At 43.4% G+C, this 15,737-nt stretch overlaps 1 protein-coding gene across 8 annotated transcripts in view; it reads left to right on the top strand.

The window, feature by feature from the left end:
- The first annotated feature begins 1,807 nt into the window (after positions 1 to 1,807).
- The window catches only part of ATXN2 (ataxin 2), a 101,170-nt gene continuing 87,240 nt past the window's right edge, over positions 1,808 to 15,737 (top strand). For 5 of the 8 annotated variants that reach the window (XM_069497291.1, XM_069497290.1, XM_069497289.1 and 2 more), the window contains exon 1: positions 2,423 to 2,678. In XM_069497291.1, coding sequence (XP_069353392.1) covers positions 2,479 to 2,678 — 200 coding nt within the window. In that variant the 5' untranslated portion in view covers positions 2,423 to 2,478. Of the gene's footprint in view, positions 1,931 to 2,187; positions 2,679 to 15,737 lie in introns of those variants that run through there. The other 3 variants (XM_069497287.1, XM_069497286.1, XM_069497293.1) reach the window with 2 other exon arrangements.

Genomic DNA, 15,737 nt, shown 5'->3' with positions numbered 1-15,737 from the left:
AAAAAATTAGCCGGGCATGGTGGCGCATGCCTGTAGTCCCAGCTACTCGGGAGGCTGAGGCACTAGGATCACTTAAGCCTAGGAGTTTGAGGTTGCTGTGAGCTAGGCTGACGCCACGGCACTCACTCTAGCCCGGGCAACAGAGTGAGACTCTGTCTCAAAAAAAAAAAACAACAACAACAAAAAAAAACATTATGCTAAGTGAAAGAAGGCAGACACAAAAGGTGGTGTATTGTAAGAGTCCATTTATACGAAATGTCCAGAATAGGCAAATCCACAGAGAGACAAAGTAGATTAGTGATTGCCTGGGGCTGAGGATGGGAACCAGGAGTAACTGCAAATGGGCATGAAGGATCTTTTTGGGGTGATGGAAATGTTCTGAAATTAGTGACAATGGTTGCACAACTCTGTAAATTTACTGAGACTCACTAAATTGTCACACAAAATAGATGAGTTTCATAGTATGTAAATTATACCTCAATAAGACAAATTTTTATTCAATGACAGTATATTAAAACTAGTTTTCTCAGCCTAAATTACATCTAGTTCAGGTATGTCAGCTTCAGGCCTTACTCAACTTGTTTTTCTATCTGCCTGAAATTTGGTCCTAGGACTGAATTGTAGGACGTTGGTTCCAGATATAGCTGTCAAATCATTATATCACAGAAAGTTGATTGTATTCTACTATGGCCTGTTGTTGTTGTTTTGTTTTCTCGTCTGGTTTCTTAGTTCCAATTTCCTTTGGGTTGATTTTTAAAGAGTTTTGTAATTATCAGTATAAACGAATACTAGATTTTACCCCTCAATCTCCTTTTTATCTTAGGTGGAAATAAAGCCGATTTCCTACTTTTCAAGTGTTGATGGTAATACAACAATCATTTTTGCCCGGAATACCTAGAAGGTTAATTTCATTTCAGTTGGGCTACCGCAGACTCCTGGTTTAATCATTCTCCAAGTTTTTCTAGGTCTTTATCTTTATCTGGACAATTCTAGGAGATTGAGGGGAATTTTGGTGTTTCTTCCTCTATCATTTCCTAAAGTAGTTTCACTTTTTTTAAAAACTAGATTCATCGCTCAAAAAAAAAAAGTTACCTACTTGCTTCCAGTTTAATTGCAACACATTTTAAAAAACGGACTGCTGTTCTGGCTGATTCCCTAAGTTAAAGTAAAACTTCTAAAGGGGCCAAGGTCTAAAGTTCGCACATTCTTGTGAGGTCTGTTCAGTGTCTACTGACCCCATTATCCATAGCTCTACCAATCACGTATATTTCTTTTTGAGTCTCATGAATGTGAAAAAGAAGTTCAAGAAGGGAAAGTAGGTTCAAATGAAGGTCAGATACCCAAAGGAGTCTTCTGGTTACTGTGTTGCTGGGATGAAACAGTGGAGGGAAGGTAACCAGATGTGGGTGGCCCCTGGAGGTTGCTCCGTTCCAATCTTGGCAGGGAAAGAAAGCCCGCACTGCCTTCGAGACACTGAGTGCCACTTGAGAGCACACTGTATGCCAGGCGCTGGGGCTACCAAGAAAACCATGGGATGCTTGCGTTCCTTGAGTCTGGCAGTGTTCTAGGTGCTTTACACGTAGCAAGACATAGACTCCTCCCCGAAGGCACTCGCAGTCCATTTTCTAGGTTGCATCAGGTGGGGGCAAACAAGGTCCTCCTAGGAGTCTAAGGACGTTGAAGAATTACCGTGGGAGAAGAAACGCTTCCCTCCCGTCCTCTGCACTAGGCAGGCCCCGCAGGCGAACACTGACACGCCCTCTCCGAAGGGCAGACCCGCCTAGAGGAGGGCGGATCGGGGCAGGGCCAGCCGCCGGGCCCTCACCCGACCCCCGCGAACGCGGCCCAGCCCGGCGCCCGCTCCTCACGTGTCCCTCCCGGCCCCGGAGCCGCCTCACGTTCTCCTTCCGCCTGACCCTTCCGACTTCCGGCAAAGAGTCCCCGTTCCGCACCTCCGCGCCCACCCAGCACTGCCAGTCGGTGCCTCGGCGTGCTTGGCCCCCGATGCGCTCGGCGGCCGCAGCTCCTCGGAGTTCCGCGGCGGCCATCGAGCCTCGCCGCTTTGCCGCGTCCCGGTGGCCCGGGCGGCGCTCGCTCCCGCGGCCGGCGCGGCGGGGCGGCGGCGGCGGCGCGGCCCTGGGCCCATATCCCTCCGCCGCCCCTCCCCCGCCCGGCCCCGGCCCCCCTCCCTCCCGGCAGCGCTCGCCTCCCTCCGCCTCAGACTGTTTTGGTAGCAACGGCAACGGCGGCGGCGTGTCCCGGCCCGGCTCCCGGCGGCTCCTCGGTATCGGCGGGCCTCCCCGCCCCTTCGTTGTCCTCCTTCTCCCCTTCGCCAGCCCGGGTGCCCCCCCGGCCGCGCCAACCCGCGCCTCCCCGCTCGGCGCCCGCGCGTCCTCGCCGCGCTCCGGCGTCTCCTCGGCGCGCCCAGCTCCCGGCTGTCCCCGCCCGGCGTGCGAGCCGGTGTATGGGCCTCTCACCATGTCGCTGAAGCCCCAGCAGCAGCAACAGCAGCAGCCGCCCGCTGCAGCCAATGTCCGCAAGCCCGGCGGCGGCGGCCTTCTCACGTCGCCTGCCGCCGCGCCGTCGGCGTCCTCGTCCTCAGGCTCGTCGTCCTCGGCCGCGGCTTCCTCCTCGGCGGCCGCAGCGAGTGCAGGCGGCGGGAGGCCCGGACTGGGCAGGTGGGTGTCGGCGCCCCAGCCCCCTCGGCTCCGGGCCTGGACGAACCCGGGCCTGGCATCCCCTCCCCCGCGGCCCGCACCGCGGTCCCCGCCCCGTGACCGGCCAGGCTTGAAGGGGTGGGCCGGGGGCCTGCAGCGGGGGTGGGGGCCCCGCTCCCGTCCGCAGTCCCGGGGGTTGGGTGCGGGGGGCGCCGCGGGATTCCTCTGGGATTGTCAGGTCGCGTCCAGCCTTCCGCAACATCCCCGCCCCCTCCCTCGAACGGTCAAGATGGAGGGACCGGGCAGCCTCCCCTCCCCATTTAAGTGTTTGGGAGGGGTTCGAGGGCCTCAGCAATTGTCAGCCCCTGTTCCGCCTTCGTTGAGCCTCCCCCGCCCTCAGTGGGGGGGATGCTTGGGCAGCGCCCACCCCCCCATTGTAGACGCTAACGTTGGAGGGGGTCTTCAGGTTTTGGTTTCGTCTTCCGAAACATGCCTTCTCCTCCGTTGGGGAATATCACGGGAGGGGAGAAGTTGGGGTATCGTTCCCCGTGCTCGTCAAAGGAGTAGCCACCAGTCTCATCTGGAACCATTGGGGTGTATTCAGTATCCTCAAGCATCCCCCGCACTGCCGTGGGAAAGATCGAAGGACGCGGGTGCGGTGGGTGTGCAGCGCCCCACCCCCCGCCGCACCCCTCCCCATTTAAGTCCAAGGCAGTGGCGGGGGCTCCCGAACTCTGGGATCGTCGGGCTCTGTGCAGTCTCCCGCAGCGTTCCTCCCTCCCCCATCTGAGGAAGGGGTAGGGAGTGCCCGGCCCCCTCCTGGCCTCCCGCCTTCCCCCGCAAGGCCTCTCCGGCGCGCGGGTGGTGGCCGATCCGCATTGCTGTTCCGAGGCCGCGGAGGAGAAGGCGCCTTTGAACAGCGGTGGGCGAGGGCCGGCCCCAGGCGCGTGCCAGAAACCCTGGCCGGACTCGGAGATTGGGCGGCGGGGGGCGGCGGGGGCAGGGCGCGGGCTCGCTGCGCATTTTTCCCCAGCCCCCGCCCCAATTTCTGACATTTCTAGGGGAGAGGGATTGCAGCAGGGAGGGACGTGGTGGGGTTCCTGAAGGCAGAAATGCGTGTGTTCACTTGCGTCCTTTTCCCCTCCTAACCCACAAACGCAGGGTTGTGTAGAGGCTCGGGTCTCAGTGTCGTCCCAGCTAATTGGGTTTGACTGTGGAGGGTGTGTTTGTGTAGGAAGGCCTGTTGGGGGTAGTGGGTGGTTGTCAGTTCCGATTTCACGAACTAAGAAAATGCTTGGTGTTCAGACGGAGACGCAAGTGTCAATAGACTCCATTCCATTGTGGCCGGTGTCCTTAACTTCGGGAGTGCAGCCAGAGCTTACCAAGGGCACGCAAGTCCATTTCCCCTGTGCCCCAAGTCCATCCGTGCTGCAGGCACTGCTGTGCCTCCCTCAGGCCTAGGCCGGCTTGGTAGGGCCAGGGACCAGCGTCTTCCTCAAGTAGACATCTTGGGCTTTCAAAGGTGGGATAAGGGAATTTTTCATGCACTGAGTTTTCTTTTTGGAAACACATTTTCAGCAATCCATTTCCAAAGAATTTTCATTTACAGCAGAAGTTACCCATCAAGATGAGTCAGAGCTGGGTTTTAAGGAATTTTTCCTTAAGTGGGGGAAGGGGGTGCCAGAATAGTCATTTTTTGACTTTTAAACCTCCTCCCCACTTTCCCCTTCTCTGAGGCCCTCCAAACACTACTTAGCCAAACTAGTGCAAATGATCATTTATCCAGTTCAGTCCACGTAGGGCAACTTCAGTTTCCCTCTTTCAGTGGCATCTAGTGAACAATGAAAAAAACTTAAAATATTTTTATAGAAAAGGATGCATTCTGTATTTTTCTTCTTAGGTATCAGAAAAATCTGGCAGATATATTCAACTTGTTCAAATAATTAAAAATTAAAACTAAGGTTTTTAAGTTGCATTGGCATTTCTTAGGCTTAAAAATTAGATTATAACAAAGAATTTGCTCTATAGTAGCTTGAGTGATCAAAGATACTTGAAATGTTTTAGTACCACAGATCTTTTTCTATTCCTTGAGGCTTCACACAAATTTAAGGTTAATTTAGGTTTTTATTTAAGTTCTTGAGGCATACATAGTAGTCCTTATTCTTTTTGATAAATATGCAAAGTTTTGTTTAAAGTACTGGATTCATACAGTGTGAAATTTTATTCTTGTACAGATGTTTAGTTAACGTACTTGTAGAATTACTTCCAATTCTGAATCACTTTACTGGATTTTTTATAAATAAATTACAACCTCTAGAATCTCTTCACTTAGGTTTGTGTGTATCAGCAAATAAGTCCCTTGGGAGCAAGTGTGAAGATTCAAAGAAAATGCAGCATTGGGTCTGTGTGTTTTGAGATAGCAATTGAAAGTCTAGAAATTCACATATCCGGTTTAAATGACGTTCCATAATTTGACTTTTTATGTGTGAATGTACGAATAGATTTTCAAGACTTTCAAAAGTGATCGATTCTGTCTTTAATTGTCATACATCTTTGAAGGTGGCTATTTTCTCTTAGGAAAGAAGAATGTAACCACAATATTAAAATTTGAGAGTAATTTTACCTCAGTCCAATTTTTGTTTTTCATTTTTACGGAGTGGTAGTGACTGCAGATGTTATTTTTCAGTCAGCATTTTTGCCTTTATCACATTTTAAAAAAAATCTATTCTCTTGTTGGGTTTTGGGTTTCCACTTTTTTATTATAGATAGTGGCACAGAGAACATCTTTATACTAATAGCTTTTTGTTTCAGTGTAATTATTTCCTTAGAGAAAGTTCCCAGGAGTGGTTTAAGGTCAAAGGGCTTCAGACTTTTATGGCTCTGGCTAGCTGTGCCATATTCTTCAGAAGGCTTTGTTAGCTTCCAGGGCTAAGGAGGTGCTACTTCCATTGAATGGTTTCGTTGCAGAGTGTGGGATATGGTGGGGAAGTTTCAAGGGAAAAGTATTTACTGTCCAGTGCATACATTGAGTGCTTTTGTTACTCACCTGATTATTGGAGCTTGAATTTCTTCTGAGGATTTAATGAGGTTACGTAGGTGAAGATGCTTTGACCCCTGTAACTGTTAGTGAGGATGCTGAGTTTATCGTTTTGTTGACAGTTGTACTGAGTAGAGGACTGAAATTCTTGAGGAACTGTTAAGTTTTTTGGTGTTTTTTTGTTGTTAACCTTTCTTTTCAGCTATATGTGTTTTTTCATTAGCTGCTAGCCTGTCATCAAGTTATTTTTGGTAACTTTTATGTAATTTCATGGCACTATTGGGAATTATCACTGGTTAGCCCATATTTCTTCTCCATCTACATTTCCTTCCTCATTTTTTAAAATAATGGATTTACAATCCTATTACCCTGTTCCCAGCCCTAAATAATATAACATTAGAATTGCTTTGGATAGAGGACTCTGTGAATAAAAACTTTTTCTCGTAGTGATTTTTCAGCTTAGTACTTTTGCTGCTGCTTTCATTTGAGGCATTGCAACTTAGAAACTGTGCTGCAGTTTAGTGGAATTGTTCATCATGCTTCCATTTAAATATCAGTGAGACTATTCATCTCTTTAAATATCTTCTGGAAGGGCCAAAAACATCTATATTTGACACAGATTTATTGAACCATCTGTGTACAAGGGAGGTGGAGGTCTTGGGGATATATCAGTGAATAAAACAAAGATAGTTGTCCTCCTGGAATTTTACATTCTCATGTGACTAGACATACAATTAATGAGACATTAAACTAGCAACCTATATGTAATAGTAAATAAGAGCTATGGGATTAGAGGAAAGCAGATTAAGGGTACAGGGAGCATGGGGAGGGGAACGGGTTACAATTTTAAATGGATTAAGGGAGGTTCATTGAAGAGGTAACATTTGAGCAAAGATTTGAAGGAGGTAAGGTATTTAGTCATTTGCTTTTTCTAGATTAATTACTCATACGGCCTCATTTGTAATTTATAAGGTTTAAACTGTACTGACCTCGCATTCTTTTTTGTGGGTGTTGTTACTAACCAAAACTGAAGTTAGACCAAAACAGTTACTTGACGTTTAGGTCATTAGAAGTAAACTGTAGATGGCTGTTAGTAACAAGAGGCATGTTTTTGTTTTGGACCTGTTTTACCTAATTAGTTTAGTTTTCATTCCAAGTATCTGGAGAAGATATACTTTTTAAGACTGGGCAAAAACCTATATCAAATTGCTTATCTGTGTGTCGGAGAAAAAAGTAAACCTGTAGTTGCTTAAAGATTTTGCATTCTGAAACATAGTGAAAACATTTATGGGATCAGTCATGATGTTTCTTTTTTCGTTAAATGTAAACTTGTACCTTCTATGTTTCTCTAATTAGAGACAGTTATAATTTTACACAGGGGATTTCACTCATAGCTATTTAATAGCCGTATGTTTCAACTTAAAGGAGGATCTGATTTTTTGTCTTAAATAGCTACAGCTGTGTTAGAATTTTCTTTGACCATAGCAAAGTGGTTTTTTTTTTTTTTTTTTTAATAACTGGAAAGCAATTTTAAGGTTTTAGAAGATATTATTCCTAGAATTGTAATTTTCTGTTTTGGCTAGTTAGTATTTTAATATTGTTTAAAGAGTCAAGTGGGAGCAAAACCCTGTTTTTGTAGCTATTTTAAATGATTGTGACAACTTCACTGGAGATGTACAGGGGGAGTTTATGAACAAGCTTACCCACTACTGTATCTTTTCAAGTGAAACTTTTTTTTCTTAATCATATCTGGGTCATCTGACTGTTGCCCTACTAAGGTTGTTTTGTTTTGTTTTGTTTTGTTTTTTTAGGGGCAGGGTCTCACTCTGTTGTCCAGGCTTGAGTGCAGTGGCCTGATCTTAGCTCACTGCAGGCTCAAACTCCTGGACTCAAATGATCCTTCTGCCTCAGCCTCCAGAGTTGCTGGGACTCAGGCATGTGCCACCATGTCCGGCTGATCTATAAATTTTTAGTAGAGTCAGGGTTTTACTGTGTTGCTTAGGCTGGTCTCGAACTCCTGCCCTCAGGTGATCCTCTGCTTCTTGAAGTGCCAACTGAGGTTTTAAGAGGTTGCTACAGTTGTCTGTTTAGCAAAAGTGTTAACTAAAATAAAAGTAGAATCCTATTTTTTCTTGAGGTCTTTTTGCCTCCTTAGAAGATGTTAGAGAGATTTCAAAAGTACAGATGTTATTCTCAGAAAATTTATTCATCAGTGAATGTGAAGCTAGTATCAAGCCTTTGATAGATTGTACCATTTAAATCTAGAATTTGAAATCTAGCACTTTTGAATCCATAAGGTTTACTAGCGTTACTTATGATTAGAAATAGGTTGAGCTATATCTTAATGTGTTTTTTGATGTTCTTAAAGTATATTTTCTATTCAAAAATAATTTCTGCTTTTGAAGATGAATATTCTACATAGAATTATTCTCCATTAAGGTGCTTTCCTAAAAAAGAAGGTTTGAAACTTTGTAGGTGGTTGGGCTGTAAGCCACTTTCGTTATTCAAAACACCAGTTAATTGAAGAGATTTGTCACCGTGTATTTGGTTGGCCCTCTGTATCTGTGGGTTCTGCATTTGTGGATTCAACCAACTGTGGATTGAAAATATTCAGGAAAAAACAATTCCACAAAGTTTCAAAAAGCAAAAAGGAAAACTTGAATTTGCTGCATGCCTAGTACTATGTTGAATCTATACAAATGAAGTGATGTGTAGGCGTTGTATTTTAGGGGTAAGTAATCTAGAGGATATGCATAGGTTATATGTACATACTATGACATTTTATGTAAGGGACTTGAGCATCGGTGGCTATTGGTATGGGGGGGGGGGTCCTGGAACTAATCCCCCATGGATACTGAAGGATGAGAGAGAGAGAGAGAGTGTGTGTGTGTGAATGAAAGTTAGTGCCTTGGGTATACAAATATGTGGAATATGGTCCCTGATCTTAAGCTGCTCGTAGTATAATAGAGGTGAGAAATCTACTTGAACTAGTATCCAGAACAGATTTATTCTTTCTTTATTTTTTTTTTATTTTTTTTTTTTTTTGAGACAGAGTCTTACTCTGTTGCCCGGGCTGGAGTGCCATGGCATCAGCCTAGCTCACAGCAACCTCAAACTCCTGGGCTTAAGCGATCCCCCTGCCCCAGCCTCCCGAGTAGCTGGGACTACAGGCATGCACAACCATGGCGGCTAATTTTTTCTATATATTTTTTAGTTGTCCATATAATTTCTTTCTATTTTTAGTAGAGACGGAGTCTTGCTCTTGCTCAGGCTGGTCTTGAACTCCTGAGCTCAAACAATCTGCCCGCCTTGGCCTCCCAGAGTGCTAGGATTACAGGCGTGAGCCACGGCACCCGGCCCGGCCTATTCTTGAAATTAATAAATTGAGAGGCAGTCTTTGTGTAAGTACTGCCTCATTTATATTTCAAAGTTCTTTCTTCTATAATTTGAAAAACAATAAGAAGGTTTTAAGTACTCATTTTAGGAAAGTGGGATAGTGCAGAGAAGCAAAACACCCCTTAAAAATTAAAATCACCCATAGTCTTTGTTTTGAGAAAATCAACTTTTAGAAATTTGGTGTACGTGTTTTCAAAGTCTTTCTAAACATATTGATGCGTTGAACAAAATGAGATGGTATGGTTTTGAATTCAGTAGTATCATCTTTTAAAATATTTATTTTTTTCCTAAAACTGGAATTTTAGAGCAGAAAGAAATAACAGAAAATCTTATGAAATAGAAGGCAGAAACCCTAAATTTTTACAGATTAGAGGACTTGCCCAGAGATAAGCCCAGACATACACATAAACAAGATCATGCTGTGTATTTAAGGAATATAGCCACAGACAGTCCATGCCCTTCAGGATATCTTTTTGTAACCTTGAGTTTGGCTTCCTGAAATAGGAGGGCTGGTTCCTTCTCTTTGTTTTTAATATATGTAATTCTGTACATTTGTGGTATGAAATCCACTTAAGTGTTAAATCCTTGGTTTTATTATTTTTAATGGTTTAGTATTGTTATTGATCTGGGTTGTTTATGAAAACTTGCCACAACTATTAACCTGAACTTTTTAATTGCTGATAATTATTTGCAGTTGTATTCATGTGAAAGTTTGAAATTCTCTTTAATTTTTAAAGATTCTTGTGTAGATTGCTTATAATTTAGGCCTTGAAGTTGAGTCAGATGGCTATAAAATATCAATTTCATGCCATGATAAATAGCTAACTACATTTTGAGAATTGAATAAAATGTCATTCTATAATGGAGCCTTTGTAAAACTCATCAATTGTGGTATGTAGCTTGTTCATGATATAATTATAAATGAATGTGGCTTATTTTTGTTAAGTATATCCGAACTTTAGAATGTCCTCTTGAAGGTATTACCACGAGAAACTTGGTCCAACAGTGCTGCCAGTGGTCAATTTTTTTTTGCTTTTTGAGGCAGGGTCTCACTCTTTTGCCCGGCTTAGAGTGCAGTGCCGTGATCATAGTTCACTGCAGCCTGGAACTCCTAGGCTCAGGTGATTCTCCTGGCTCAGCCTCCTGAGTAGCTCAGTCTACAGGTGCATGCCGCTGTGCCTGGCTAATTTTTCTATTTGTTGTAGATATGGAGTCTTGCTATGTTGCTCAGGCTGGTCTCGAACTCCTGGTCTTAAGCCGTCGTCCCGCCTCAGCTTTCCAAAGTGCTAGGTTTACCGGCATGAGCCACTGCATCCTGCCTCAGATATTTTTGATTGCCACTTTGTTTTATGTTGCTTTTATAAATCACACATTAAAAATACTCTGAGCAATAATTTTTGTAAATAGTTAAGATTAATCTTGATTATAGTTTAGATTGAAAAAAAGACTAGTTTTGGACCAAATAGTGCATTTTTCTTTGGAGACTCATAAGCATCTATTGTGAACCTTTTGAAGTTAACTATTTTTATTCCCGAAACACACTTTGAAATGAGGAATTGAAGACTAAAGGTCTTTGTGCAGAAGCTTGTACAGATTACAGAAGGGAGTTCTTCAGGGCTTCTTTCAGAGCTTATTTACTTTTACTTTACACATGATTCTACTTAGCTTTCTTTTATGATTTACAGATTGCCAGCAAGTAGAAAGGTAAAACTTCTAGAAGCAAATATATGGACAGCAATGAGAAATAATAATTGTGTGATAGAAAGTTAAGAGACTGGAAAACTATAAAAAAAACAGACACAAGAGCTCAAAAGGTATACCATCCTGGGAGTGTTTCTTCTTTTTCTTTTTTTGCTTAACCACTATACTAAATGAAGACATCCTGGGAGTTTGACTGTAAGTTTATAGCTGTATGCCTTAGTAGACCTTAGGGGCATTACTGTTTTACGGCACAATGTAGTTAAATAATGTGCTCATTATGGTGACTCATAAGGTTAAATTGTTTTTCATATCTCTCAAAGAAGTATTTTCTAACTGCAGGTCATGACCCCTTAGATTGGGAAGTCACTTTAGTGGGTCATGATAAGCATTTTTGGAAAAATGAAACAACAGAAAGTATTAGAATACATTTTTTTTTTTTTTTTTTTGAGACAGAGCGAGACTCTGTCATCCTTGGTAGAGTGCAGTGGCCTCATCGTAGGTCACTGCAACCTCAAACTCCTGGGCTCAAGCGATCCTCCTGCCTCAGCCTCCTGAGTAGCTGGGACTACAGGAGTGTGCCACCACACCTGGCTAATTTTTCTGTTTCTAGTAGAAACAGGGTCTCAACTCTTGCTCAGGCTGGTCTCAAACTCCTGATCTCAAGCTATCCTCCCACCTTGGCTTCCCAGAGTCCTAGCATTACAGGTGTGGGCCATCCACCGTGCCCAGCCTCTGGTGGTTTTTTTTTTAAGTACTCATTCTGTTTACAGGTGAAGAAACTAAGGCCAAGGAGATAAGTTTGCCAAATTATCCCATCATTGGCTGCATAATTGGCTTTAGAATCTAGTCTACTTTTATTTCTACTGTATTTTTTAGGAAGCCTCCTATTGGTCTCTTCATGTACAGACCTTTCCTACTCTAAAGTCCTGCATACACCACAGCCGTAAGAATCTCCTTAAAACATCTTTCATTGCATCCTCTCTCTATTGAGAAACTTTTAGTAACTGTCATTACTGGCAGGATCAAACCCAGACTATTCACTTTGACAATCAAGTCCTTCCCCAGATAGAACACACAGTCTTTATTCTTCAACATGAACCAGAGTCTTCCAGTCTTGTCATCTTGTCCTCTTAAATGTAGTCTTTAACGATCTTCTCTTGCACAGTGGCTCACCATATGATTTCTCCTTCTCTGCTCCCATAGCTGTTGGAGGGTATCACTCATGTGGCGTTCATTGCACAGTGTTTTACGTTTAGCAGCTGTGCCACTTACATACCAACTTTCTTTTCTTTTTCTTTTTTTAAATTTTATATAGAGATGGGGGGTCTCACTCTTGCTCAGGGTGGTATCCAACTCCTGAGCTCAAGAGATTCTCCCACCTCGGCCTCCCGGAGTGCTAGGATTACAGGCCTGAGCCACCACACCCGGCCCACATCAACTTTTGATTTAGGGTGAACTTTGAGATAGGAGGAATGCTGCACCCCAGAACAAAAGTGGGTTAACTCCATGAGCCACCAGTATACGGTGGTTTTATTTGTTTATTTATTTATTTGGTTGTTCATGATCAAGTTCACAGTCAGCCATCCCTGTTGTTTTTTTAAATCTCTGTGTTTGAGCTTAGTTTATTGTTAAAACTATCACATTCAAGTGTAGCAGCAGTGAGTATTGACAGTGCATTGGGGGAAGAAAAGCATTTAATTGTGGTAGAAATGAGATTTTTAAAAAATTGTAAGTGTAGGAAAATGATGGCTTGGGGCAGGATGAATTATTCTGAAGAACTAGGAGGAAAAGTACCATTTTTATTTAGTCATAATAATCAGTGGAAGATAAAGAGAATTCATGGATGAAATGGAAAATTTTGTCTATTTACAGCTAAAGGTGTTAATTTGGCAGAAGGCTAACTGTAGTTAAAATGCTACTACTGAAACTTCTGTCAGGACTTACAAACAGTGCTGCAGGTTCATAGTCCATTGGCCAGAGTCTAAGGAGTCTCCAGTGACACTGGAGAAGATAATATTAACAGGTTATCTTTTGGGAAAGCAAAGCTGTCCAGCAGAAAGAGTGTTCGTCTGTTGGGTCTGCAAGTTTCAAAACCTCCTGTCCATTTTGGACTTAGGAACAAATGGATATACAGGAAAGACTTTAGCTCAAATTGCTAGACAGTTATTGTGGTAGATTGTATTGTATTGTAGTTAGGTGTATTGAGATATATTTTACATTCACCCCTCTTCATTTATAATCCTTGAGTTTTAACAAATATACATAGTCATGTTGCCACCACTACAAAAGTATTACCCTTTTCTACCTCTTTTCAGTCAGTTCCGTTCCCCCAACCTTGGCAGTCACTGATTTATTTCCTGTTCTTAGAGTTTTGTCTTTTCTAGAATATCATGCAATAATATAGTATATAGCCTTTTGTGACTAGCTTCCTCTCATGTAGCATGATGCTTTGAGATTCATCTGTGTTATTGCATGTAACACATCTTCCTCTTTATTGCTTTGTTGTTGTTTTTTTTGAGACAGAGTCTCGCTCTGTTGCCCAGGCTAAAGTGAGTGCTGTGGCGTCAGCCTAGCTCACAGCAACCTCAAACTCCTGGGCTCAAGTGATCCTCCTGCCTCAGCCTCCTGAGTAGCTGGGACTACAGGCGTGTGCCACCATGGCAGCTAATTTTTTGTATATATTTTTTAGTTGGGCAGATAATTTCTTTCTGCTTTTAGTAGGGACGGGGTCTTGCTCTTGCTCTTGCTCAGGCTGGTCTCGAACTCCTGACTCTGAGCTATCCACCTGCCTCGGCCTCCCAGAGTGCTAGGATTACAGGCATGAGCCACCGCGCCTGGCCCCTCTTTATTGTTGAGTAGTGTTCCATTGGATGCATGTACCAGTTCATGAAGTGATGGACATTTGAATTGTTAGCAATTTTGAGTTAGCCGTTTTTGGCTATAACGAATAAAGCAGCTATGATTGTTTATGTACAGATTTCATGTGAACATATGATTTCATTTCTCTTGGTTGAATACGTAGAAATGAGATTGCTGAGTTGTGTGGCAAGTGTTTAATTTTAAAAGTAATGGCTGGCGGGGTACAGTGGCTCAAGCTTGTAATCCTAAGATTTTGGAAGACCGAGGCAGGAGGATCTTTTGAGCCCAGGAGCTTGAGATTGCAGTGAGCTGTGATCACACCACCGCACTCCAGCCTGCGTGACAGAGTGAGACCCTGGCTCTAAAAAAATGAAATAATTGCTAAACTTTGCTAAAGTGACTACACTATTTTGTGTTCCGCTCAGTAACGTATGAGATTTCTAATTCCTTCAGTTTCCTGTTAGAAATGGTATGTTAGTCTTTAATTTCAGACAGTCTAGTGGATGTGCAGCAGTATCTCATTGTGTGGGTTTTTGTGTGTGTGTGTGTGTGTGTGTGTGTGTGTATGTGTATGTGTATGTGTGTATGTGAGATAGGGTCTTGTTCTGTCAGCTTACTGCAGTGTCAAGCTCCTGGCCTCAAGTAATCCTCTTGCCTCAGCCTCCTGAGAAGCTGGGACTATAGGCGTGTGCCCCACTGGCTAATTTTTCTATGTTTAGTAGAGACGGGGGTTGCGGGCTGGGGGGGTGGGGTGGAGGAAGAGGGGGCGTGTCTCACTAACTCCTGAGCTCAAGCAATCCTCCTGCCTTGGCCTCCAAGAGTGCTAGGATTACAGGCATGAGCCACCATGCCCAGCCTCCCTTGCCTCCCTTGTGGTTTTAATTTACAATTTATATTTCCCTAATGCCCAGTGATTTTGATCATCTTTTTTTTTTTTTTTTCTTAAGAGACAAGATTTCACTCTGTTGCCCAGGCTGGAGGAGTACAGTGGTGTAATCACACTTCACTGTAATATTGAACTTCTGGGCTCAAGGAGGGTCCTCCCACCTCAGCATCCTGAGTAGCCAGGACTATAGGTGCATACCACTGTATCTGGCTAATTTTTAAATTTTTTTAATTTAATTTTTTGTAGAAACAGGGTCTGGCTATGTTGCCCAGCCTGGTCTTGAACTCCTGGCTTTAAGCCATCCTCCCACCTTGACCTCCCAAAATGCTGGAATTTCAGGTGTGAGCCACCACGCCTGGCCTGAGCATCTTTTCATGTGCTTATTTGACATTTATGTATATCATCTTTGATGATGAGAAACTACAGTCATGTATTGCTTAGAGATGGGACTGTATTCTGAGAAATACGTTGTTAGTTAATTTTGTCTTTGTGCAAACATCATAGAGCGTACTTAAACCTAGATGGTGTAGCCTGTTGCTTCTAGGCTACAAACTCGTACAGCATCTTACTATACTAAATACTGTCAGCAGTTGGAACACAGTAGTATTTGTGTATCTAACCATAGAAAAGGCACAGGAAAGATAAAGTATAAAAGATTTAAAAAAAAAAAAAAAAAGGTACACCTGAATAGGAAACTTTAACATGATTGACTTTTCAGGACTGGAAGTTGCAAGTTGCTCTGGGTGAGTCAGTGAGTGGTGCTTGAATGTGAAGGCCTAGGACATTGCCGAACATGACTGCAGACTTCATAAACGCTGTACACTTTGGCTACACTAAACTGATAAAAAATTTTTCCCTTTAATAATGAATTAACCTTAATCTCCTGGATGACCACTATCATATATGTGATCTGTCGTTGACCAGAACATCCATATGTGATGCATGACAGCATTTGGGATCTAATTTGTTTGGATTGTCACGCATCGTCTTCGTTGTAGATTTACAGCATCTTGAGGGCAGGAGCCAGTGCCTTGTACAACTTTGTGTGCTTAAACATTGGTTTCATCTTTAAGCAGATGAGTTGACCCTACCAAGGAAAGGCTGTCATCTAAAAAGAAGCATGGCATTTATTTATAGGCATACCGTGTTTAAACCCTGACACCTTTTGTTTGTTTGTTTGACTACCTCCTATTTGCGAGGC

This window comes from Eulemur rufifrons, chromosome 21 (genome assembly GCF_041146395.1).
Source record: "Eulemur rufifrons isolate Redbay chromosome 21, OSU_ERuf_1, whole genome shotgun sequence".
NCBI classification, from domain to species: Eukaryota; Metazoa; Chordata; class Mammalia; order Primates; family Lemuridae; genus Eulemur; species Eulemur rufifrons.
The sequence above is the reverse complement of the archived record's forward strand: the minus strand, read 5'-3'. Positions and strand labels throughout refer to the sequence as shown.